At 35.6% G+C, this 27,355-nt stretch overlaps 1 protein-coding gene across 3 annotated transcripts; it reads right to left on the bottom strand.

Annotated features, from left to right (window-relative positions):
- On the bottom strand, positions 1-27,355 carry TRIP11 (thyroid hormone receptor interactor 11). 3 transcript variants are annotated; one of them, XM_021531946.3, is made up of 20 exons: positions 26,910-27,355; positions 24,455-24,531; positions 23,396-23,506; positions 22,018-22,293; positions 21,136-21,204; positions 20,284-20,449; positions 18,049-18,411; positions 17,327-17,367; positions 16,907-17,110; positions 12,896-15,925; positions 12,539-12,679; positions 12,127-12,320; positions 11,020-11,183; positions 10,614-10,717; positions 10,282-10,381; positions 6,571-6,652; positions 5,680-5,794; positions 4,856-4,978; positions 3,397-3,544; positions 1-2,070 (listed from the first exon to the last, which is right to left on the bottom strand). In XM_021531946.3, exons 1-20 carry the CDS (start codon positions 27,046-27,048, stop codon positions 1,862-1,864), a joined length of 5,856 nt encoding a protein of 1,951 aa, XP_021387621.2. In that variant the 5' UTR covers positions 27,049-27,355; the 3' UTR covers positions 1-1,861. The 3 variants fall into 3 exon arrangements, 1 of the variants encoding a protein (XP_021387621.2); XR_002465575.3 differs by having other exon boundaries at positions 1,962-2,307; positions 3,031-3,544; XR_013340146.1 differs by having other exon boundaries at positions 2,038-2,070; positions 2,188-3,544.

The following is a 27,355-nucleotide window of genomic DNA, read 5'->3' as shown; positions in this document are numbered from 1 at the left end:
TGGTCTTACTATGTTTTCTTTATTGGAATTTAGAAAGCTTCCTGAAAGAGAAATGTGTACATATTAAGTCCTCTGCAGTTCAAGAAGAAAAAAATGCATTAAAAAAGAACTGTTCAGTTAGTATCTTCAGAGAATTGTGAGCAGCATGACTCCATTTGTAATTTACAACACACAAGTCACATAATTTTTAAAAACTATTTCCTTCTGCTTTGGCTCATCACAAGGCAATTTCATTGCAAAGCGGTTATATACCATTAAACAGACATGACCACAAGACCACGAGAGATTGCACAGAAGCCATCTGATTTCACTTTTCCTTATAATTGCTATATAGAAAAAAAAAGGTAGCTGTTCCAGTCCAGTTTAAATGAAGATGTACATTTGAAGTATCTAACTGCAATATTCTCAGCTGAGGTAATTTGAGATTCTCATTACATTTACTACATAACACAGAATTTACTTTGGTAAATATGTGGCTGCTATCTTTTCAGAAATCAAACTGCCAAACTGTCCATAATTGGGTAAAAAATTTAAAAATCAAAATCCAATATGGTAGGTCAATCCAGTTACAAATTTGCTAAGTCTTCCATGAAACATTACTATACTGGACAAAAGGGTTTCAAACAGCTCTTAAAGTAAGTACAGCAAATAAAAAAACCTTTGCTAGGTTTCAAGGCAATAAACGGAATTCACTATATGACCTCTATATAAATAAATGCAAAGACTTCTTGCATTATTTTGGTTGATTCTGTACAAGTTCACTAATTAATTTTATTTAAATATAACTCTTACAACAATTTTATCCAGAACCTTAATGAAAATGAAGAAGATTGACAGTTCTAATATAGAACTTGCACAACAGTTATCTTAACACTGACTTAATAAGGAGAGGCATATAAAAAGACTTAGAAATTACACATTTTAAATTGAAGATGTTTTATCTCAGATTCACTATGAGGATGACACTTATTCTTTAGTATGCAACTTCATTTTTTACCTGTTAAAGTTATCACAGCAAAATTTACAGAATAATTGACTTTGGCCTTGGTTGTACAAAGACCTATTTACACATTTGAGATAAGCAAGCACCTTCCTCCCTTTTAATTCTATACATGTGTTCAAGCTTTAAGTTTATATTTGGATCTACAAAATCTTGCAAGATAAAAAGTCTCTCATATATACACCTTGGACCATTAGACATTTATATATGTGAATGTATCATCTGCTAAATTACCCATTCTTCACACGGAGGTGAAGCCTCACTTCCATAGTCAACTCCTTGGTGGTGATGGGTTTGACTGCTGAAAACAGCTGTTAGTCTGGGGAGGGTACCTTAAATCATTGTGCAAAGAGATTAACGTGCCTCAAATTGTCCCCAAATGCAATCAAACTTGTAAGTAAGAGCTACATGTCCAAAAGTACATTAAATAAACACCATTAATTGGGTGTTTGTTTTTTAGTTCTGTTTCTTGAAGGTAGGTGGCAAATCATTTTAATGGAAAAACAAATCTCAACACCAAAGAGTTAATGCTGTCTATTCATATCTGAGATAACCCAGTATACCTAAGGTTTAAAAATTATTTTATTTGTCTTGAGACAATCTAGCAACAAGATAGATTTTTTTTCTCAGATAAATATTTAACCCACACCCAAAATGAATGCCTGCTATACAGAAGGCAATTATTCATTCCACCATTAGAATTTCTGAAGCACTGATAGGTTTGTAAGTACAAGAAAAGCAAGGTACAATTGCAATCAAATACATGACTTTTTACAGAAGGCCTCATTGTGGTAAATTATATACAACATAGTGTTCTCATTTCCTTAAAGTGCTACCATCATTGTCCTGATACAAGATCATCTATTGTTTTAGGAGGTCTTTTAATACAGCACCAGCACTGGCATCAGGGGACACTGGCAGTGGTGTAAAAGTAGGCAATGCATCAGAAATAGGTTTCATAAGCAGATGTCCAGAACTACTAGCTGGAGTTATGAGAGGCACTGCTGCAGATCGAGGTGCTAAAAATGGATTTGCATCTGGTCTTCTACCCACTCCCGAGACTGGAGAATCTGGAATATAGAAAAACCCAAACCAACAATGAGAACACTTTTTAAAAAACATTTCTTAATCTATCCAAATTTTCAGCATTTGTTCAGAGAGATGTTCTAAAACTGCCTATTACTTACTTCTGCAACATTTAAGTCCTTGAAAACCTCCTTGACATGGACTGTAGACACCTTCAAAGAATTTCATTGTCTCTGACTACTCTCATAGAACCATAGAATCCTTTAGGTTGGAAAAGACTCCTAAAGTCAAGTCAAACTGTTAATCCAACAATGCAAAGTCCACCACTAAAACCCTGTAACAGCTCAAGCTGTGCACATGACCACCCTTTGCAGTTCACTTCACCTTTGCAATGCCAGACATGAAGTATGTCACACTGACTCCAACACTGTGCAGAGGTGTAAGGGCACATGCACTACAGTGCAGAGCACATGAAGGTTTCCCAACACATGGCACAGCTTCCCTAGGGTCAACCCCAAGAAAACCCCCATAAATAAACAGCACTTTGTAACATCTAACTATTTTAGTTTAATTGAAAGAGGGGTTTTTAGCATCTCTAGCTCTGTACTTACATATAATATGTAGGGGTTTGGTGTTCAGCGCTTTTTGTTTTAATTTTCTTTTGAGTTTACAGCTAAGTTTCAAACAAAACAAGCTTCTGCAAACCAGCAGGCCTATATTAAGGTGAAGTCTTAAATACATGTGAAAAAAATTAACAACAAACTGGACCAGCTAAATTGAAGATTTGAATTTTGAATTATTTGAGACAAAAGTACATCAATTTAACATGCATAATATAAGCTGAACTGTTCTCTGTCTTAGAAAAAGTCAACACTCAAAGTCAATGCTCCTGCACAGCTTACAGGGATTTCACACCAGGCCATACACTTAGCTGATTTTATTTTGGTCCTCTCTGAGCAATCAAGTTCTACACACCAGAGACACTGCAAAGTTGTATTACTTACATTCTTCACTCACTTCAACACAAGCTGATCAACAGGGATGCTGAAAATCAGGACTGGGCTCACTGCTACACCATATGAAGTTGTCTACACAGCAACTGTTTGGCTCTAACAGGTGCTGTTAAATCCTTCCTATATTAAAGAGAATTTGATCCCTCTAATCTTCTGTATCAAGAGTTTAGAAAGTAAGGTATAGATGCAGTGGGAAGGAGAGATAGGAGAAGAATTAAAATAAAAAAAGACAAGGGCATGGCTGGGGAGAAGAAATCAAGTTCATAATTTACAAGTGAGGAAGCACAGAAGCATTAAAATCCTCTTGAAAACTCTGCCTTTAGTTATTTATGTTCTGTGTAAATATTAGAATGTTACCTTGCATTTGACTGCTGGGTGGAGTACTGCTAGTTTTACCAGTTCCTGCTGCTCCTAAAGGTTTCATGTGATGAACAGGGAGTTTGGGTGGGGGAAGGCTTGGGCAAGATTCAGTTTCAAGGAATTTCACGAACAGTTCTGAAAAAGACTATAAGAAGCTACTAGTTATTATATTTCACTGATGCTCTGGTGAAAAGCTAAGTCAAAAATAAGTCAAAAACTAAGTCAAAAATACATATATACATAAAATAAAAAACTGTCAATGGCCTGCGTTTTTTTACTTGTACTTAGTACTAAGCAGTCCTCAGTGAGTGACAATGAAATTTATTTTCAAAAATACACTCTTAGTGTTGTCTTACTAAGAGGCATTTATATAAAATTGATAAACTCTAAAGATAACACGCATACTTCTACCATGGTTTCCATTATTGATTTAAGCCAGTTATTTCAAGAATTCTATACTATTACTGACATCACAGTAATATGATGACAGTATTTCCTTAGTCTTTGCTCAACCAATCTCTCCTCCAGAAACATATAAAACCCAATCTTTTCTCTTAAAGCCCATGTATGCTTTATTTCATGAAGAATCTAAAATAAAGGAAGCATGGAATGATTAAAGTGTCAGCAGCATGACAAGATAAAATTTGGCTTATAAAAGTGTGTACTATTCACACAAAAGCATTAATTTTTCTCTTTTACTTCTACAGCTAATCAGACCACAGACCTTCAGTGGCTTATGTGCCTGCACTATTTTAGGGAGAAAAAACCAATCCCTACACTTCAAGATGATTTACAGGGTTCCATTCTCGATATTTTTAGCTCAACTGAGCAAAAAACCAGTCAATGCAAAAACCCTAATCCCCCTTGGTCCTTGAGTACATTATTTACTGGTCTGCAAAATGGAAAGCTCCATAGATAAACTCATAGCATGATCCATAGCTGCCATGGATCATGCTATGAGATCTGTTGCTTTACACTATTTGAAAACTTAAAATTTCAGTTTTATATGCTGTACATAACAGGAACTAGCTGCAGCAGCTGAAAAAGCTTTTCAATTTAAATTTAAAGGACATATGGGAACAGTAATGAAAACACAATGTGATGGTATTCTATATTGTTGAAAATTGTGTAATTCCATACTCCCACATACATTTAACTTTCAGCATTTGTAGTTTTCAAGATGAAATCCATACTTTAAGAGTGATGCCAGGAACCAGTGGAACAGTAATTGTCTTCTGCATTAAAAGACAAGATTTATCACTGTGTAATTTTTAATGTCTAAATAATTCCTTAGTGCAGGAAAAAAATCTTTTGCCAAAGCAATTGCACAAAACAACACAAGATACAGAAGCACCAGTAAATGTAGCTCAATATACTGATGAACCAAACATGAGCATTAATATGCAACTTCCCCATTCTTCCACTCAAACCAAAAGAATGAATGATTAATTCTTACACTATTAAAAATGTTCTGATGATTTGGTCTCAAAGGTGTGCTAGGAACACTCTTTGACCCAGCTCCTCCACCAAGCCAGCCAGTCACCCATCTTGTAACTCCTCTTTGCTCTTCAGATAGTAACTAGAGAAATATTTAAAAAAAACCAAAGTTAGGAAACAAAAAAATAAAGCAGCACATAAAAGAAAGTGAATAATTATATGCTGCAATGCCACAATGTGGCATCTTAAGAGATAAATACAAATCTTTATTATTGTCAAAAGCATTTTCTCCACCTCCCAAAGAGGTGACAGTCTAAAAAATTGCCTCTTTATTTAAAAACATAAGCCTCACATTTTTCACAATAACTACTAGTACATATGTAACACGCTTACTTTTCTGTAACTGATATATTATAGCCACTCTACACAACAGCACAAAATCCTTTTCCTTCTGCATTAGCATTTCTCAGCAAAATGAAATCTACCCTATTAAAACAACAATATCAAAATATTAGGATCCTCATATAAAAAACATTTAAAAGTCCCACATAAAAAAAAAAGGTGAGATGAAAGAAGAAAAAACACACTTTCCCCAAAAAATGTGCAGGAACATTCAGTTCAGCAAGTTGTTCTGTTTTCAGGTAAGGATACTGAAAAAAGAAAGAAAGAAAAAGAAAGAAAAAAGAAAGCAAAAGCAAAGCAAGAAAGCAAGCAAGAAAGCAAGCAAGAAAGCAAGCAAGCAAGCAAGCAAGCAAGCAAGCAAGCAAGCAAGCAAGCAAGAAAGCAAGAAGAAAAAAGACAGAAAAAGAGAAAGAAACCAACTAGTTTTCTGCAAAGTATTACCTGATCAAGTTCCTCCTTTTTCAGTCCCAAGATACTGCCCATTAACCTTAACACTTCAAGACGTTTATTTTTTGGAGTATGAAAGTGTCCAATAAAGAGATTTCTCATCAACAATCTGCAGGATAAAAGAAGATAGTTATACAAGTTGCTATTGGGTAACAGCTGACACCACAATATTGATGCATTTATTCCTCATACTCTTGCCTAATTTACAGTAATACAAATAAACACATCAAATACAAATAACTAATGCGTACTTCACCAATTTCCTCTAAGTTGCTGCATGTCTTACACAGTGTGGATTTGGACAGTATTAGCAATATTGGAGGCAGTGAGGTGAAACTGAATGGAACATGAGCAAATCCGGATGTACATACTACTCTCAGGGAAAATGCTCATTCTAAGATCTTGATTCAGCAGAGCATTTAAAAATAAAGCTCTGTGTAGTCCCACACCAAGACATAATGAAGGGGGTAAGGGAGCCCATCTGCCTATTCCTGTTTCAGTTCTGTTGGGTAGAAAAGAAAAAAAAAGGACCAAGGAAGAGATTTACATGACATCCAGGTGATGCAGATACATGAAAAGGCTTTCTGTTCACACCCTGAACATTACAAAATATGTTCATTAAGAACTCTTATCTCCATTTGCAGAGCTCATGCTAGGGAAGTGCACTTCTACTTAAGAAACACATCAGTGAGCTGAAGTCACATATCTATTGGCTTTACTAATCAAAATGACTATGTACAACCACCAAACAATTGAAAAATAACAAAATTATAGTGTAATTACAAGGCAACATATAGAAGTACTACTACACCAGTGAGTGCCACATCTGTACATTGCGAGGAATAAACCCAAAAACTTAGACCAAATCTTTCATTAAAGACTTACTTGTCCACTTTTCCTTCTGTGCTGTTCATAAGGTTCATTAGTTTATTTTGCACATCTTCTAACATTTCTCTTTTGATCTCACCTATAAATATAATGTCACAGCAAAAGAAACAAAACCTTTGAAACATTGTTGCAAAATTGATCATGAATGCATACTTTCATAAATATTGCTATAGTGCTTTTAAGTAAAAAACAAAACCATAAAATCAATGTGATTTTTTTAAAAGGTGTCAACTTAGTAAGTCATTGCTGTTCAAAACCACAAGCTGAAATTTCATGAATGATACTCAAAGCTCAGGTACAGGACCACACATTAAATAAATCCATTGCAGAAATTCTGATGAACTGCTCTTTTCTATCTAAATAACACAGAACTAGAAAGTAACTCTTCAGCAAGGCCTGTGGTGGCAATCTTTTTCATAATGACCAAATTCCATGTTGGCATCAGGTCTTTTGGATCTCTGCCCATAACCTCCAGTATTATCCAAGCCCAGGTAATCTGTGTACCTACTATCAGGTTGCTACAGCCCTTGAAGCACCAAGGAGTTCTCAAGTTTCCTAGATGAATTACTGGCTAGCACAGCAACATCAGGAGCTTGTTGAGGGTCTGTTCTGTTTGGACCCTTCCCACTCCTGTGGCTGATGCAAGCCCTGGAAACAGCATGCTGGGAACACATGAATGCATCGTAGAAACACGTTGTGTTCTAGCAAGAGAGGCAGACACATGCAAGATTACCCACACTTTTGGGAACAAAAACATGAATGGAAAAGATGAAATGCCACAGCTACCACGAACCAAAAACAAGACTGAGAGAAAAATGGCAAGCACTTCAGTCAGGCATCATGGCCTGAAAGGTGAATAAATAGGCCAGAATTCTAAGTCAGTGAATGTGAGGTGGCCTAAGACCATAAAGACTGCAAAAGTGTCATCTCTCACCAAACAGGGGTTCTGCAACATACTACCTCTGAAGCCTAATAAAAGTACAATTAAGCCTTATTCACACACAAAGACTTGATAAATATACTATAACATGGACAGTCCATGTGAAGACCAAGTCTACCTTACAGATATAAGCAGACAGGAAGAACTTTTTCTCTTCTCTCCCTATGAGGTATAATGCTTACCTCCAAATCCTTTGGAAAAAATGCTGATCAACTTAGTTCTTAACAATTTTTGGCTCATGTTAACTAAAAATGTTTCATTAAAAAGCCACAAAAGATACACTTTTGTTTATCAATCTCGTAGTTAATTTTTAAAAAAGCTTCAACATCTTTGTAAGAAAAAATACTTCTAAGGATTTTTACAACCTTCAAATAATCTGTGGTACACAGAAAGGATTCCACTCATTTCCAAAACTTTCAGTCTTTAATAAATGCATGCCACAACTATGTTGACAAAACATGGTTCTCAATTAACACTAATTAATTCACTCCTTGAGAATTCACACAGAGATTTCACATATATACACATCAAAGAGCCAGTCTGTGAAATGGATACAACTTAATACGCCCTGTTCAAATACTCCACATCTTTATACAAACATTTTACTTTACAAATATGAATTCTAAGGAGTACAGAATAGAACAAACTAATGTCATGCTGGGAAAGTTCTTATTCACGGAACACACAGAGTAAGCTCCTAATTCAAAGCAAGTTAAAAACTAAAGCAAAATATGTATTATACAATAATGTATCCTGTAACAACTACATGCATATGCATCAAAATCCATTCCAATAATGTGTCTGCTCTTCAGCACTCCTCTCTCAACACACCAGGGTGAAGCAAAGGACAATTAATCCATGGTTTCAAAGTTTACATTTACCTAAAATTATGCTACTTTGTAAATATAGTTAAATAGAACACCAGTACTCAAAGGAAAACATAGGTAATATAACTGTAGAATGATACAGCTGCAGGAGCATACATAAGTAAGTTGTTATTTGGATGTCCACAGAAGGGAATAAAGAGTTAAACTACTAATGCCACAAAAAGATAAACAAGCAGCATTTGAAAACAAATTTCACTTAAATGTTACACTGTTGTTATTTCTCTACAAAGCAAGACAATTGTGAATTGCTTTTTCAATTTTTATTAATTTAATTTATTCATTTATGATGGATTTTAAAATAAAAGTATTAAAAACTTAAATGAAATTAAAAGTATTAATAATTTAAGTGAAAAAAACATTTTGTATCAAAGCGGATCAACTTTTCAGGAACACTACACAGCTATATTCCATCCACAATGATTATGCAACTTTATCCTTAAAAATATTTTTTAAATGGAACATTTCTCTCTAAAATATAACCTGACAGCTGAAAAGGACTTAAACATGTACTTTGGGTGTATGAAAAGACTAAGTAACAAAAAGGTCCTGAGCCAAAATACAGCATGAACTGCTGTAAACCAGACATTTACAGTCTCCAATAATTTGTTAACCATTTATGGCAACCCAAAAAACTTCATCTGGTACATCTTATACTTTTCCATTAAAATCACTTCTTCTGCCAAAAAAATCCATTAAGAAATCCTTCAAAAGATTTGGCTAACAAAACTGTGTCTGGGAATGTATTTGGCAAATTTGCACTAAGACATTTTATGTTTTCTTGTATAAACAGAGAATATGAAGTGTTATTTTTTTCTATAAAAATAATTATTTACTGTACATACAACATTAAAATGCTGTTTCCTTTATGCAACAATTCAATTTTATCAAGTAAAATGCTTGCCAATACAACACTGCTTGATACTCTGCTTTCTTATGCAAGGGTTTAACATCAAAATTAAACAGTAATGAAGAACTTCCCATTTAAGAATGCAGTATTTGCCTATGCCAAAGTTAGTTTCAACCCAGCATATTTGTGAACTTTTGCTGTGAATGTCAGTAGTGAGACATAGGTATACAGATCAGTCAATTCAAAAACAGATCAGTAGTTGTACATTATGCAGCAGTCTGCAATTAAATTTAGCTTATAAAATTAATATGTGAACTCAGGGACCACTTCTGTGATGCCCATCTGGATGCCAAATTGCACTTAAAGAGATTTAAATTTATGTATGCATTCAAACATGTAGCAGAAAAGAAATACACTCTTTTCTAGAGTTCTTGCTGGAATCTTGAAGACTTTCAAATGAGATCTCATACCACCTATCGGTCATAAGCAAGAATGCTTCAAGAAAACATCACTTATTACAAGAGTAAGACTTATTATCATTTATAAAGGTGTAGCAATAATTAGTTGCATATGTTCAAAGCATGAGTTACCACTGCATCTAGCAGAGATGGCAGTCACATCTGTGCAAGAGCTGCTGCCTCTATGTCTCTTACCAACTGCACACCTTTATCTCTACCTCACTGTACTCCTGTATCTATGTCAAATATGGTAGCTACTGTGGAAAATTTGACAACATTTGGTATTTCACCACCTTTTTTAAAAGACACTTACAGAGCTAAATCAAGTGTCTTGGTGTTTACACAGGGAAAAAAAAACAAACCCCAAAAAACTTCTACAGGTCTTTCTTTTGAGAAAGATCTCTAACAGAAGGTAAACATACTTTTTCATATTTCCTTTATAAACAAGAAGTCCTCAGAATATGGCACAGAATTAGTCTCTCATAGGATATGAATTTAGCTAAATTTCTAGGAATACTACATTGCCTCCTCAGCTGCTTGAAATATTTTAAGCAGAAATGAAAGAAATGTAGTTACCTTCTTTCTTAAGCTCTTCAATCTGCTCCTCTTTGATGTCAAGCTGCTCAGTAAGCCTGGATGCTGCATCCAGAGCAGCATTTGCCTCTTCTAAACTCATCTAAATAGAGGGTAGGAAAGGGACAAAAAGAGAAGCAGGGAAATCACTATCACAATTACCCTAATACCACACACATCAGACATAACAGAGATTGCAATTACTTGTTCTTTCCAGAAACTGGATTGTAAACACCCTCAAAAAATAGAGGGTCAGCAGAGAGTCAGGTACTTTGCTTGCTCAGTGAAAAATCACAATTTAGTTTCACATGGTTCAATTTTATTACTCGGCCCACCTGCAGTGATGCAACTTTTTCTTCTAGATTTTCTGCTTTCTTCTTCCATTCTGCACTCTGTTTTTGGTGTCTCTCCAGCTCAGCTGAATACATAGCTTTTTCTTCTAAAGAATTAAAAATTAGAGACAAAACAAAACTATCTTAATTTACAACATATAACTCTTCTTGGGACATGCAAAACCTCAGCATTATCGTATCTGGTCTTCATGAGGTAGAGATGGAATTTAAATTTCATAAATGCAATATTGATCAACAGTTTTCACATAATTGTTTTATAATAGTCAACAGATTCTGAAGTTCAGGCTATCAAAAAGGAAACTAGGTACTTCAGAAGCACCAAAATCTGGTAAATATTCCTGTTGCAAAATACTTGTTGCAATCTTTGCTACTTCTTGACAAACCTTACCCTGTTGGAACTGCTCTAGTACCATCTGCAGGTTGGCCAGAGACAGTGCATACTGCTTCACTTGGTCCTGGGAGATGGTCAGCTGCAGCACGGTTTCATCTCTCTGCTTGGAAACTAGGTTTAACTGCTCTTGCAAAGATTCCACTTGCAGACTAGCCTGATGACTAAATGAAAACAAGATACATTATTAAATAACAGAAGTTATCACAGTGAAAATTAAATCCCACCAAAAAAAGCTTACCAAGATTTTTGAGCTCAGTTTACAAAAATGATGGCATTCCTCTCACCCTGCCCTATTCCTCTTTAAAAACAAACAAAACCAACCTAGAAGGGGATTTAGAAGAAGTCTGGCAACAAAATTTTGGCAATCAAAAAAAAAATCCCAATTTACTTCTTTTGTTTGAAATGCGTTAGAAAAAAAATCCTAGTTTTTGTTCATTATTGTAACAGTATCTTCAAAAAACAAATCCCCATTTTCCTGATTGTTTGTTTCAATTACTATGAATCAAAAGGTCTTTCTACCAGTTTTTACTTTTAACCCCAGTCTCCCAAGAAATCATCATATCTTGCTACTTACTAACAACTGAATGCTCCACTTAATTTCCCATTGTGCAAAAATATTCTAGCCTCCCAGATTCTGCTACCCCGAGAAATTCAGTGCATCTTCGTCTATATGTTTATACTATCAAGAAGGAAGGTCTCAGCAGTGTGTCCTTCCCATGGTATCAGGCACAAAGTACAAATGTGTATGTGTCTCAAAAGCAATTCACAAGGCATGACAGTCACAAACAATGCACATCTGTGCATTGAAGTGTATAAAATAAGACTCTTTCAAACTTTTTTAACACACAAGTAAATTGATGGGTTAAGGATTTTTTCTAGTTCTAAGCACTATGGATGATGTAAGGTTTCAATAGTTGCTACTGAAAGGAGAAATACATTAAATTCTTGACAGTAGCCAAGTATATTTCAAATCACCCTCGTGATTCTGAGTAACAAAAGTTTGTATCTTTTTGTTTTTTCAAGTGCTGAGTATGTTACAGCATAGGAGCTCAGTGTAACAGAGGCATCAGCACCAGTTTAGTTAACTGTGATATTTAAGACTACCTGGCATTCTCTACTGCAGTAGATGAGGATGCAAGTTTTTCTTCCAAAATCAAAACTTTTTTTCTTAGCTTGACCTCTCTGTCTTCTGCAGCTAAAGCTTCTCTGGTGTACGAGTCTTCCATTTCTAAAAGGTGATTCCGCAGCCTCTCCAGTTCCTGATTTAGGCGCTGCTCCTTCTCATGCAAATGCTGTACCTGTGTAGAACATACCTTAAGTTGCTTGGACTACCACTTCGTACAAAAAAAAATTAAGCAAAAAATGTAACACATATCCATTAAAGCACACTGCAAGTGTATTAATTTTAAGTGCTTTTAACAAGTGATTGCTACTAAAATAATCAAAAAATATTACAGATGTAATTTCTTATTCTTTTTTCATTTATTTCTTGCAACTATGAATTATTTGGTGGTACCTCACTCTGCAGGGCACTGCTCTCCATTTGCTTCTGTTTGAGTGCTACCATGACTTGGTCTCTCTCTTGCTGAAAAGTAACAGCCTTTTCCTGCATTGATTTAACTTCATTTAACAGCTGATTCAATTCTCCTGTCTTGCCCTGTTGGAAACATAAACAAATATTTCAAACATGGCAAATAATTTTACCAGAGGCATAGTCTTTGCCAGGAAGAGTGTAAAGATGCCACTGATCTAACAAGGAAATGGGCAGGACATCTATAGCCTTGCAGCACAGAAAACAGAAACATATCCAGGAAGAATATTATTTTGAAATTGTCTAGTTTGACAAGATAGTTGTAAGTATGAACTTACATACCTGTTCTTTGTCTTTCAATAGCTTCTCAAAAGCAAGAGCTTTTTCCTTCATTGAGTGAGACTCAAACTCTTTCTCTTTCAGCATCATTGAAAATTGCATATTAGTCTCCTGAAGTGCACGGAATTCTGTTTCTTTTTCCCTGCACCTTGCAACTATTGTTTCATTTTCTTCTTTCAGTTTTCGAATATCCATTTCTAAAATTAAATTTCTTTCTTTTAGATTAGTTACAGCTTGCTTCAAAAGCTCATTTTCATTTTCTTTGTTACTAAGATTTTCACTCACAGAAAGTAACTGATCACTTTTAGATTTAATTAATATATCTTTTTCCCTTAGTGACTTCTGTAACACATCATGTTTTTCTTTGATCTGCCTCATCTCTGATTCAGTCCCTTCTTGACTCTTTCTTTCAATCTCTGATGCTGTAGCAACAGAATCAGATAATCGCTGATTGTTTTCCTGAAGAATCCTGATAGTTGAATCTTTTTCTTGTAACCTTTTTTTCAGTTGTTCCAACTCATTTTGAAGGAGTTTACACTCCTCACTGAGTACTTCAGGAGGACTGCATTGAACACCTGAAAGCTGTGAAACGGTGGCAGCTGTTGCCATGGATGGTGTTACCAAATCCAGTTTACTCAGGAGAAGATCCTTAGTGTTATAAAGCTGTCCTATGCTGTGTTGAACTTGTGCTAATTCCTGACTAAAACTTTTCAGCTTTTTCTCATTCTGTTCATAACTCTGAATCAAGCCATTATAATCTACCTGCAGTCTTGAAGTACTATCGCTTTCAACTGAAATTTGTGCTTGCAGCTTGTGCAACTCTTCTTGGAGGTGAGCTGACTCATGCTGCATGTTCTGGACCGTGGTTATTACTTGTTGTTTCCACTCTTCCATTTTCTTGACTTGCTGTTTTAGTTTATCACGCTCTTGGAGAAGTTCCTCAAACTGGTTACTGTTCACACCCCCTGCCCCATTATCAGCACCTGTACTGGATGTCTGCAAGACAGTCAGTAAGGTTTGGCATTTTTGACTTAGGGCATCTATTTCAATATCTTTTTCTCGAATGATACGGGATAGATTCTGAATAGTTTCTCTAGACATGTCTTGACTGCTGTTTTCAGACCTATTGGATAACCTGCGGTTCTCCTCTTGCAACCTCACCAAAGCTGCTTCTTTAGCAGCGACCATGTCCATGATATTACGATACTCTGTTTTTAACTGACTGTTTTCCCTTGTCTTTTCACTTAGAACTGCCAGTACTTGCTCTCTTTCCAGAACATAAGCTTGCAGCTGCTGCTGAAGGGAAAGAACATCCTGCCTGTAGGAAGCTGAGGAAACTCTAGCATTAAGAGCTTGTATTTCTAAATCCTTCTCTTGAATGATCCGAGTAAGTTTACCAACTTCATCCTTAGACAACTGATCAATCTGCTGACTTAGAGAAACATTCTTTTCATTTAATAGCTTAATCTCCATCTCCCTTTCCTTGATACCTTTCACCAGTCTTTCAATTTCAGCTTTAGATAAGTCATGCTTTTCATTTCCATTTTCTCCATTAAGAGTCTGAACTTTGGTTTCCTGAAAAAGATCAGAAGAATAAGTCTGAATAATCTGTCTCTCTTTGTGCAACTGAGTTTTAATTTGTTCAATTGTTTTCTGCAAATTTTTAATTTCCTCATCTTTTTCTAAAAAGAGTCTTTCATGTGTGACATTCATTTGCTCACATTGCAGTTTGGACTCGTCTATTTCCTTTCGCTGCTCCTGCAGGGACTGCTGAAGTTTCACTGTTGCTTGATTCTGATCCTCTATTGTTTTTTTGTGAACTTTTATTTCTTCTTCAAGATTATTCTTTATTACTTTTAACTGTGTTACCTCACTTTCAAGTTCAATAATAATATCTAAAGTTTTGGGCTCAACCACAGGTGTAGATCTACTTTGCTGATCCTTAAGCCGTTCGATTTCTTCTTTCAAATGATTATTTTCTTCCTTCATGACTGCAAGACTTCTGTCTTTTTCCTCCATGCTCTGTTTCAAGACATCCTGCTTTTTTGAAATTTTCATATATTCCTCAAGTTCCTGCTTCACCTGTAAGGCTTGATTTTTGTATTTTTCAATGAATACCTCTTTCTCTTTTATGAGATCTGTCAACTGCTTTTGTCCTCCTAAGCTAGTAGTCAACATCTCTTTTGTTTCTTGATGGTCAGCTTCCATCTGCTCAATGGTCTTTTTAAGTTCAGCAAGCTTAAAGTCTTTCTCTTGATGAAGCTTAACCAGGCGTTCATGTTCAAGCTGCAATGCAGTGGTATCCATACTACGTGTGTTTGATAACTCCTCAATAGTTTGCTTATATTTATGTGCTTGTTCCAAAAGCCTCTTCTCTGTCTCGTTTAATTCACTCTCTAACTGCCTTTTTTCCATTTTCAAAGCCTCCACAAGAGTGTCTTTTTCCAAATAAACTTTCTTTTTCTCAGAAATGGCATCCCTTAACTCCTGTTTTAGTTCTTCAATGGCTGCTATCAGCTTTCCATTTTCTGTTCTGAGATCAGACAGAGATTTCTGTAGATCTTCATTTATTTGTTTGTTTTTTGAAACATCATTCTGTAGTTTTGCAATTTCTGCTTCTCTTTCTTTCAGAATCAGATCTTGACAAGTGTAGCTAGATTCCTCATTACTTTTTTCTGTTAACTTGCTCAAGGATACATGAAGTTCCTCCTCTCTTTCTTTTAGTCTCTGCTGCAAATCTCCAATTTCTTTTTTACTATGTGAATTACAGTCCTGGGCTTGCCTTAATTGTTCCTGAAGATCTTTAATATTGTCTTGTAGCTGCTGCTTAGTTACATGCAAATCATTAAGTGCATATGAACAGTGGCTTAGTTTTTCTTTCTGACTATCTAACTCTTTAATAGTTTTCATCTTCTCAGTTTCTAATTCTGATACTTTCTTTCTTTCACAATCTATGTCAAGTTTCAGCTGTTTGATGATACTATCAGTTTCTGCGTGTTGCTTTGACAGCTGCTCTTTCAGTGTAATCATATGCTGGAAATTAACAAAAAACAGAATTCATCAGGGTAGCAAAATGAGCTTCACTATGCATTTCACTTCTATCCTCTAAACAATCAAAAAATGAGAGGAAAAAACGTTTCTTAGTTGCCAACATAAGTTGGCAAGTAGGATCAACTAATCAATGTTAAATTAATTAAAACCAAATATAATATAAGGACAGATTACATTTCACTACGAAAAAAAAAAAAAAAGGAAAACCATCCCTAAAAGAACCTTAACTACCTAAATAAAGAAATAAAAAGAGACCTACTTAAAAAAAGAACTGTCAGAATTTGTCAAGACATTTGTAATTCAGCGAACATCCATTGTTTAAAAAAGGATGGCATTACATTTAAATTATCTGTATATTCTATTTTCAACTTTTGTTTCAGCTTTGGATTCCTTTCATAGGTTATTCATGGGTAAATCAATAATTGAAAACACATGACTTGCAACTCAAATTTACAGGTCAAATATACTGTAACTCTGACAAAAAGTTATAATTGGTGACTTCGTTACTCCATGAATGCTCACATTACAAAGAACTTGCAATAAAGTAACTTAAATATTCAACATAATTAAAAATTATAAAATAAAAAGTTTCAAAAATCATTGTAGTGCATACTATCATAAGACATCTCAGATTATTACCAGGATAAATTTCATCAGAAATGTTGCAATGAAAAATCAGGGACTATTTAACTGGACTTCGTAAAGTAACATCTCTTATTGATAGCTGACATGCTGTATTACTTCTTTGTCTATAACAAGTGGGTTTTACTTGCACCTGTGAATTTCACATTGAGATGGTAAATATAGAGAAATACCGGCCCCAAGTATTTGTTTTTAGGCCTCAAAAGATAACTTATATTTCCCTGCTATCTATGCTTCAAAGATCAATTTGAAAGTCAAACACAAGGACAGAATTCAAAACATTTATTCAGCAGTTCAATAATTACTTGTAGTATTTATTACCTGAGTAGCTTCTTGATTCTGCTTGTCTAGTTCTTCCAACTCTGCTATTAATGTTTCTCTTTCAGCAACACTTTCATCTAATTCCTGTTCTTTCCTTTCCAAATCTTGTCTTAACTGATTTATTTCTGAATTCTGATCCTCCGTATTTGAAGAAATAATATTCTCATGTTTATGTTGTGCACTTGTCAGTTCCTTCTCAAGTCCCTCAAAATAAAAAAGAAATTGTAAATGTGTTTCTATAAATTCCACGTATAATTACAGAATTAAACTACAATTATTTCCTTCTAAATGACAATGTTATATGTAGAAATGCAAATGTTAAAAAAACCCCCAAAAAACCAACAAGCCACCAAAATGTGTTTTCCATCAGTTACTACTGTTATGAACTTTTTTGTTGGCTTAATTTAGAAATTGCTTTACCTGATTTAAATTGGAAAGTCTTGCTATTTCATTTTCTGCTTCTATAAAGGAAAATGAAATCAAATAGATAATTTAAAATTTTTCAAACAACAATAAAACAAAAACATTCTCCCATCTTGCCCAAATAGAACTCTGCTGCTCCAATGAGAATAGTTTCACAGCACTTTGTGGTGACACACATCAGTGTCATAAAAGACTCAAACATACCATCAGTTACCACCTCAAAGCAAAGTATTACTTTCACAACTCATCCCACATTAGGCAGACTTTGGCACTAGAGTTTATCATTATGAAATATTAAAATATTTTCCACCTACAGGTATGTTTCTTAAACAGGTATGTTAGTGTTTCCTTAAGAAGATATTAACAACTGAGTACATTCATACACACACATAAAAATGTATTTTTTGAATTTAAACAAACAACTTCTACTGAGGCTTACTTACTTTTAAAGAAAAAAACCTCTACCAAACAGTTGGCAGACATGATTACTTCCCTAAACAGAAACCCCTATGATAACCATGCTAGTCCCAACAACATTCTCTTTTCTGCTTCACCTAACTTCAACTGATAACACTTTTCTAAAACAGCAATACTTTAAAGGTACATATTCTCATATTCAATTTTAAATTCATAAAATAAATTTTGAGTTTTAAAAGTGAAAACCTGTGAAAATATACTAAAAATAAAAAATAATATTTAAAAAATCATAATCTTAGTACCTAACAATGCTTGCTGTAGGCTGACAACATCTTCTGGTAGTGATGTCTTTGACTGGAGCTGCTTCTCTTCTTTCTGGAGAGCATCTTGTTCTGTCACAGATCTTTGAAGCACATTAAAGTCAGATTTAAGCTTTTCATAATCTTGTGCTATCTGGATTTTTTCCAGCTTTGCAAATTCTTGCTCTTTCAGAAGATTTTTGTTTTCTGCTTTAGCAGCAGACAATTTGTGATTTAATTTTCTTATTTCATCTTCTAGGTCCTTTACAACCTGCAACTCTTCCACCTGTCCTCCACCTAGACTCTCAGTTTTTTTTTTCTGTTCAGTAACTTTAGAGTCATCCACAGCATCAGTGCTCACACCATCTAAAAGACAAGAGATTATTTGTAATATTAACCAAAACCATCACTCTAGATCTTCTCTTCTTTCACCTCTTCTCCTGACAGAGGGAGATAGACTAAAACAAAGACATGGTCATCATCAACAGAAAGCTTGGTTCAAAAGGTTTAACACTTGAAGCTGTGCTATACATATTACTGGTATGACAAGGAGCTTTTTGAATACTTTCACATGCCTGGCTCAAAATAATTTTAAATATAAATGTAGCAACATTTTGCTTGCAATTTAATTAGAATATACTCGATCCCCACCTCTCTTGGTGAGGAGATGACAGTCTAATTTATCAGGATTTGGAATCTCTCAATTTTCCAAGAATAATTAATCAAATCCCATTTAATTCAGATTGATGCAAAATCCATTTATAATTTAATTAATTACGTTTCAAAGGTTTGCCAAATAGTTGTTATAGGGAAAAATTTGTTCCAAATAATTTGCTGAATGATGCACAAAGGTTTTCAACTGAAGAAAAATATTTTTCAGAATTAACCTTTTTATTGATCCATCATACTGTCACAGTATAGTGATATTCATATTTCTGTACAATTGTCTATAATTGCCAGATAAATTGGAGACTACAAAAAGGCATCATTAGAAGAGTGCAGGAAAAAAAGTTAAATGAAAGTACACTGCTTTTGAATTCACTTCTGTGTCAGCTCAAACACTTGACACTGCCCTAGTCCCTATTATGTTATCAGATAGAATGAACAAAATAAAAATATAAAATACTCCAGTTCTTCAAAAGCCACAAGCAGTATTTATTTTGCAGATACGTGGTAATGTAAAAGATAGGAGACTTTTGCCTTCTACTTCCTTAAATTAGTCCTGCTGGTGTATGTGAACTGAAAAAACATTTTAACAGGTATCTGAGCTTAAGGAATAAATTCCCTATCAGTACTACCTTTAAAGTTAGAGAAGCTGTAAAAATAATCTTCCCTTCTTTTCAAGAAGGAAATAGATCTCTTGTTCCAAAAGAGAGTATATACTCTCTAGAAGTCCAAGTAAATATAGAGGTAAATATAGAGATCTATAGGAAAGAAGCCTCTCAAGAAGACCTAACTTTGCACCTCTCTTTTACAAAGAAGCCTCTCAAGGAGGACTAACTGACATGACTATTTTTAGGGAGGATGAAATACTTACAAGGCAACAAATAGTTACATGTGTGAACGACTGAGCTTCTACATTGAAGTTATGCCACGCAGTAAGGTGTGGTCCTTATATCAGTCATAGAATCACAGCATAATTTGGGTTGGAAGGGTCTTTAGAATGTTTAAAGGCTCTTCCACCATCATGGACAGGAATGCCGCTCACTAGGATCTGGTTGCTCAACTGCTATCCAATCTGGCCACAAACATTTCTAGAAATGGGGTATCCACAAATTCTCTGAGCAACTTGTTCCAGTATCTCACCAGCCAACCTTTGAGCTTTTGTCAAGTAACTCAATTGACACATAGCACTTCTCAAAAAAGTTATTTTTTGTCCTGTTACTTTCTCATCTTCAATTCAGTATGTCTTATCCCTACCTATATTCAGTTTAAGTGAAAAAAACAATCCAGAAAGCACAAAATTCAGAGCACAACAATTGGCTGGAAATGTATGGAAAATGACCTTCCAGACTGATACATGCCACAGATGAAATGGTATCATTCCAGTGCTCAAGCCAACCAGAGTGAATAAAAGATGCAGGACACGTTTCTTAAACATGAAACTGAACTGAAATTGAAACTCAAATTCTAAACATTGTGTATTTGATATATGTTGTATTGCTAAATGCATATTCAACATTTTAACTCAAATTCACTCTGCATAATATAAAACAGAAAGCATGTGGTAACAGAGACCTTGCTGTAACCGATTCTCAAGTTCTTCAATTCGCTCTTCATATTCACGCAGCTCTTCCCGGTGTCGACGACTTATCTCTACTAACTTCTGTCTGTGGGCATCCTGCAGCACTGACAGCTCATGCTGATGTTCATCTATTTCTTGACTTAAACTCTGTTTGAGCTCCTAAAAATATCATTAGAAAAACAAAATGCAAAATACAGCACAGCATCTTCTTATGTAAGAAATAATACAAGAGAAAGAAAATAAGTTTTCCCCAGTCTAATTAAAAGATTTATTGATGGATTTCTCACAGAAGTCAAGTTTCTTGATTTTTGATGACTGGGATTTTTTAAATGTGTGGAAAGAAATTCCTTTAAAAAATGTGTTTACACAAGTAGTATACTCTACACAACAACATATATTAAACCAATGTAGAGCAATTTTAAGTCTTACATACAAAGTGGATACACTAGAATGCATTTTTATTAACTTTCTAGGATGACATGTAAAACCCGTATTTTGCACCTTCAAAAAAAAAGGCAACATGTTTCTGAGAAGGGAGAAATTTTTCAGTGTATCTAAAATAATCTCATAACTCATCACCAGCTTCACAAAGTGATTTGCCCTTGTAAGTACTACTGTCACTATTTCAAGCTAACAGAATGTAATATTCAAATCATACAAACACCCTTTCTCAGAGTAACTGTTTTTAAATATTGTACTGCTAACTGAAGTGTTGCTATGCTACTACATGCCCCCGTGCATTTTTAATAATGTTATAATAGTGCTAGTTAAAATATTTACAAGTCATGTGACCATATGCAAAACCATGAAGAGTAAAGCACAAGAAGACAATTTTGTCATCTTACCTTAACAACATTTTGTAGCTTGCATATTTCACTTTGTTCAGCATCATGTGTGCCTTGCACTTTGGAAGACTAAAAAAACGCAAACCACATATCCATATGAAAATTGTGATAAACAGATGTATTTTTTATCTAAGTAGTTTGTCTGTTGATACTCAAAAGTGGAAAACAACACAGCTAACATGAAGCAAAATAAAAATCCACATTAATTTTCATTAAAAAAATACATTTTAATGGAAACATTTTAATTTTTCATGGATTTTTATTATTACATTACTACATACAATGGGCAAAAGTTTGGAGTGAGGGTGTTATTGCTCATAGTAAGACAACAGGATTGCTTAGTTTTGAGTATTTTCACATGGGAAAAGTATACCTCTGAAATCAGGCTACACCTGAAGAATGGTAACTCACATCAACAGCAGCTTGAAAGATTATATCAATTTCTGTCTCAACAGACAATGAATTATAACTGACATACGAAGGACTGAGAGAAAAGAAAGTATAAAAGCATGCAACTATCCATTACTTTGAACATTACTGTGCTATCAATAAAAATCAGTAACATAATCAAGAGGAAGGGAAGTATTTTTTTGAAAGGCTGAACAAAATCGAAACCCTAAAGTAGCATTCTAGGTGAATGTTCATAAAATCCTTTACCTAACTTGACAAATCATGCATAAAAGCATCACAAAAAAGCATTTGGAAGTTAGTCACTGAATGTGTCCTTAGTGATGTGACAGCACAAAAGGTTTCAGCTTTTCCATAACAACATGTTGCTTCTAGAAATTTTTCTTCATGAACTTTCAAAAAATCCATCAAATGCAATGATAACAGTAATTTGCAGGGGAGAGGGAAGGGCAATGTAGAAGAGAAACCACTCACCACTGCAATCTGCTTCCAGTGGTCAACCTCTGATTCAAGCCTGGAAACTTCATTGGACAATCTGTTTATTTCTTGTTGGGACCAGATTATATCTCCAAAATCCATGTCATCTCCTTCAAAACCTGAGGAATGTCTGACCTCGGGAACATAGGAGGCTGATGAAGTGGCTGCTGGCAAAACACCAGCTCCCAGCTGAGCAGTCTGAGCAGCTGTCTGTACTTTCTGCAGTTGTTCCTGTAGTGCATTCTGTCTGGCTTTCAGATGGCTGATTTCCACCTGGATATACAAAATAAAATGCATTGTCTGAATAAGAAGAATATCAAAATACACTCTACCCTTTGTGGCCTTATGAAATGTGAACCAAACAACATCCCCAGCATAAATAACTGATCACTTCCACTAAAAAAAAGAAAAAAACTCCAAACATTCTCATAATGGAGAAAAAAAACACCTTAGCTCAAGTGTTATAAAGTACCTCAGATAAAGACACAGGGGTTTCTTTAGCAGTAAAGTACACAAGCAGTACAGCAATATCCAGGCTAACCAATTATATAAAAAATTTAAATATATAAGAGGGTATTCAGATATGAAAGTTAAGCAACATATGATGATTTTCTAGTTATTTTTATTACATTTTATTTCTTTTATGCTTAGCAACTCAATGTAGTGAAAAATTATTTACAATAAAGTGAAATTAGCTGCACATAATTTTGTTTGTAACAAGTCTGTTATTGTATTTAACAAGCAGAATTTCAGACATCTCATAGTTCCACTTCCTCTAGTTCCCACATGAATTTGTGAACAAAGCAGAAATGAAACTCTTTTTTGTGCAAATCTCAGCATACTGCCAACTTTCTTCATTTAGGTCTATGAAATCTCATACAACAGGCTACAATGCTGATGCTTCCATCACAAAGGTACATTTCCCGAATTTTGAAAGCTAGCTCTGTGCTCTTTAATTGTATATTGTTAAGATAAACAATGATACCTAATAGTTAAAATAAATAATGATACCTAATGACAAAATAATTGCTTCAAATGGGAATTTGTTCCTGTTGCCTTCTTTTAAAGTAACTATATCAGAAATACAAAGCAGTAGAGTGTCTGCTTCTCACAGTGATCCCAGAAATAACAGAAATTCTGACAGCTGCATGACATTCCCAGAGCATTTTCTCTTGTCTCAACTATCTCCTGGCAGCTTGGCTTACATTACACAATTTGATGAAATATGTCTTAGTCTACATTAACAAACCCAGAAGCCATAGCTGTGACCAGTATTTCCACTGGAAGAGAACAGACACTAAATCAAAGGCATTAAACAGCACAACAGGTAAGTTTATTGGACATACTTACTGAGAAATTTTACTCTGTGTCCTACCTCTTTCTGTTGAAGCTGATTGCGGTACTCGATAGACAACTGCTTTATCTGCAGCTCTGCTGCTTCATGCTTTTCTTCTAAGTCACTACAGACTTTTTTCAGTCTATCATTCTAGCAGAAATGAGAAATGAATGGTGGTAAACCCAGAACAGTCCTTAAAGAATCAGAAAAGCACAAAGCTACTGGACAGCAAAGAAATTAAATTGTACAGATTTCTCATGTTACTTCATTCGAAACACTAACAACAATGTGTGGGCCCAAAATCACAGTCATGTCCAAGCTTTCCATTTTTATATGGCATGACTCCAGCTCACTTCCAGAAAAAAGGGCTGTGACAACCAGAGATAAATGCCAAGAATTAAAAAAGTCAGGGCTGAATCACATCTTAGCAAGATCCACAGGCAGAAATTAAGAACAATCACAAAGCACAAATTGGAGCTCTCCAGTGTTTTCCCCGTGACCTCAGCCAAGAGCAGACGGCAAGAAACTAGAAGGAAAACATGCAGGAACAGTTATATCCCCAAAATAATATCTTAACTTCACAATACTCTTGAGGCTTGAAGGCATACATGAAAGTTGTTTATTTAAACACAGAGAAAGTCAAAAGACCAACAAGTCCTTTATAAGAGTCAAGAAAGTGACTTTCCATGACGGTACATGAGATTTTTAAGTGATTTTGGAGAGGCATGAGCACCCTATGTCAGAATGGCCGAACAACAGAGAGATAGAACAGAACCAGGGAAAACACCCACTCTGTTTAGAGCAAAGCCTACTGCTGCAGTCCAAGTCCACCTGACAGGGCAGGAACAGTCACAGTTAGCAAAAGATGAAAACTTGCAGCACATGCATACACCAATAAACATGTCTGACCCTAAGTAAATGTTTATTCTTAACTGTGATGGCAGTTTGGCATAAAACCAGTCATATTCTAATACCACAGTAACCCTTGTTTCTGGATTTACCCAAGGACAAAGAATTTCATTGCAGTATTTCAACTTCATACAAAACAAATCCTATGCACTGCTTTTACTTACAAAATAGTGATCAAAAATTTCTTACTTCAAACTTTTGTGCTGCATTAATACTTTCTATTTCTCTGAGTCTAGAATTGGACATATGGAGTTCTGTTGCTGCATCTGAAAGAAAGTGAAAATTTTCATTTTAATTACAATCCTTTCAATCTGTTAATACCAGTTATTAACACATATCTTACTTCAGACTACTTTCATGTTAATTCCTAGGTAAATATCAAAAGCTGCTTTCATCAGAACACTGTAAGAATTATTTTTCAGTCTTTCTATATCTAATTCACTCATATTTAGACTTTAAATCAAATCAAAACCCTAACAGATTAATATGGATTTAAGCTTTAAAGTAAGGGAGATAAAAATGTTTTATTGACTATTTTGTGTCCCTGAATCTGTTTCTCTTTTCAGACTTGTTCCTGACCTAAGAGTTGTGTGTTTCTCTCTAATGCAATGTGAAGTTTCAAAACAAGTATTAATTCCATTAAATATATGTAAGGGTGACTGAATTTTCAGAAAAAAACCCAAACCACCCACACCCAACAAAACATCAATCCCATAAGACTCATTGTCTCTAAAAAGGTGATACATTTACCATCCCAATTTATCCCATAGAAAAAGCATGTAATTCCAGATACATTTTAATGATCAACCATCCTCACGTTGATAATGTGTACTTCTCCTATGTCCCACCTTTAATGGACAGAAACACCACATATCCTTTTAGCAATGAAAAATCATCCTGAATTGACTATAAAGCAACCTTGACAATACTTCCAAAATTTGAAGTTAGTACAACTTCCAAGTAAATACTTAATTCAAAATTTCCCACTTGCTGTTTAAAACTTAGACAGCTCAAGCACTACAGAAAAAACAATCTACACATGAAAACTGCAAAATGGAAACGTGGAAGTCCATAATCCACGAACAACTGATGGGAGTCAAAACACTGAATATAAGGGATGATATTAAAACCTAGCAAAGTTTAACCAATTAGGAAATTTAAAAAACCCAGACTGTAAGGAAGTACTTGAAAAGTGTTGTTAAGGCCACATAGTATTTAAAGGATTTTACAGAAGAGTACTTGGATGGCACTAGATTTTTACACCCTGGAGTCTAGTCACCCATATGAATGTACTACCCTGAAATTTTTAGGAGACTGAAGTTGTTCACAGCAGTATCCAGCAGTGAAGTACATGGAAGTAACTACTAAATATCAGTACATCTCTCTTGCACAAACTCTGGCACCAATATGTGAGTTCACAATTTATCTTTCAAAAAAGGAAAACAAACACTCTAGACGACTGCACAGCTCAGGAAAATAACTCTCCAAACTAACCTACTGTAGATTTTTAAATTTAAAACATTCCTAAGTGAGTCTTTCAGAAAAGTTAAAAAAAAATTCACAGTTGTCAGAATTTTTCTCTTCTGAGCATTTACCTGTGAACCAAAAAGGCCATCCATATGAGACTCCTTATATCAGCTTTCCAACAAGGTTTATACAACATATGTTTCTATAATATTCTTTCACAATGCTTCATAGATGAGAGATTGTAAATTAAGTAGAATTGCTTAATTAAAGATTAAAGTAAATAGTCATTAAAGATGACTATTCAGAAATCTTAGCTGTACTTTGTAGTTTCTATTCTTGACATTGTTTTGAGAAAGCTAACTTTAAAAGTAATTTATAGTTACAAGATAGTAATACTAGGGATATTAATCTATTGATACTTATACACATTATACAACTGCTTTACTAGAGTTTTCTTCAAAAATTTGCAATCAAAAGTCATTATTAAAAATACGAAGAAAATACTATATTCTAGAACAGATTTACTATTGGTTTATAGAATATCTTACTCTGATGTCTGTTTTTTTTTTGTTCTAACATTCTGTTTTAAAGATAAATCGTTCTAGCCTCTAATCCTTATAAAGTGAGGGCCATGTTCTCCTACTTGGCTGTAGGGGAATTGTAGAACTTGGAAAGTTGTTCTGGGCACAAATGAAATATAAACAAAACAACGACAAACACTGAACCTTTGCCTCTGTGACACGTCAGACTTAGATCACACCAGTGACAAAACAACCTGCGTACTACAACTCTGCAGGTTTATGGAACCGGTGTAAAAGCAGCTCATTAACAGAGTTTAGATAAACTAAGCAAACAGAGAGGAAAAAGAGTGTTGACTGCTGTCATTCCGGAGCCACATAACACTCCACGGAATTCAGACACCTCTAAATAATAAGTATAAAACAGGTTCATCTCCTATTAGAGCCTGAGACTACATTTGCGTATTCTCCAGATTCTGAGCTCACAAGAGCGGAATAAAAACAAAAACAAAGGCAGCAAAGCCAGCAGCATTGGCGAAATGCACCAAGCCGCCAGCAGCTCCCTCCGCCGGTGCGGCAGCGCAGGCCCCGCCGCTGCCGGCCTGGAGGAAGGGGCGGCAGCGCTCCCCGCGGAGCCAGGCCCACCCGAGCCCCCTTACCGCCCACTTCCTCCGCGCCTTCCAGCAGGATGTCCTTGGTGAAGCTGGAGATCTGCCCGGTGAGCGAGGACAGGCTGTCGCCCACCTGCCCCAGGGACTGGCCCAGCCCCGAGCCCAGCCCGCCCAGCCAGGACGCCATCGCGGCTCGGAGGGCTCCGGGCCTCGCTCGGCCCTGCCGGGCGGCCCTGCAGCGGCTCCGCGGCCAAGGGCCGCCCCCGCCTCCCTTCTCCTCGCTGCAGCGCTCGCGGCTCCTGCTCCGAGCTCAGCACGCCGCGCTCGGCAACTCGTCCGTCACAGCGGCGCGCATCCTCCCGGCTCCTCCTGCCTTGTCCCGTCCCGTCCCGGCTCAGCGGCTCCTGCCGGCGGCTCCGGCCGCTGCCACCTCAGCGGCCGCCATGACAGCCCTCCCAAGCGCCACCGAGGGCGGCTCGGGGCTAGAGCGCCGC

Source organism: Lonchura striata, chromosome 6, assembly GCF_046129695.1.
Source record: "Lonchura striata isolate bLonStr1 chromosome 6, bLonStr1.mat, whole genome shotgun sequence".
NCBI classification, from domain to species: domain Eukaryota; kingdom Metazoa; phylum Chordata; class Aves; order Passeriformes; family Estrildidae; genus Lonchura; species Lonchura striata.
This window is presented reverse-complemented; position numbering and strand designations above follow the sequence as displayed.

Coding starts and splice junctions, on each gene's coding strand:
- TRIP11 (XM_021531946.3), bottom strand. CDS start 27,048: ATGGCGTCCTGGCTGGGCGGGCTGGGCTCGGGGCTGGGCCAGTCCCTG. Junction 23,507..24,454: donor ATGCAGCACAAAAGTTTGAA/GTAAGAAATTTT, acceptor CATTTCTGCTAG/AATGATAGACTGAAAAAAGT. Junction 6,653..10,281: donor TGAAGAGCTTAAGAAAGAAG/GTAACTACATTT, acceptor TTATATTTATAG/GTGAGATCAAAAGAGAAATG.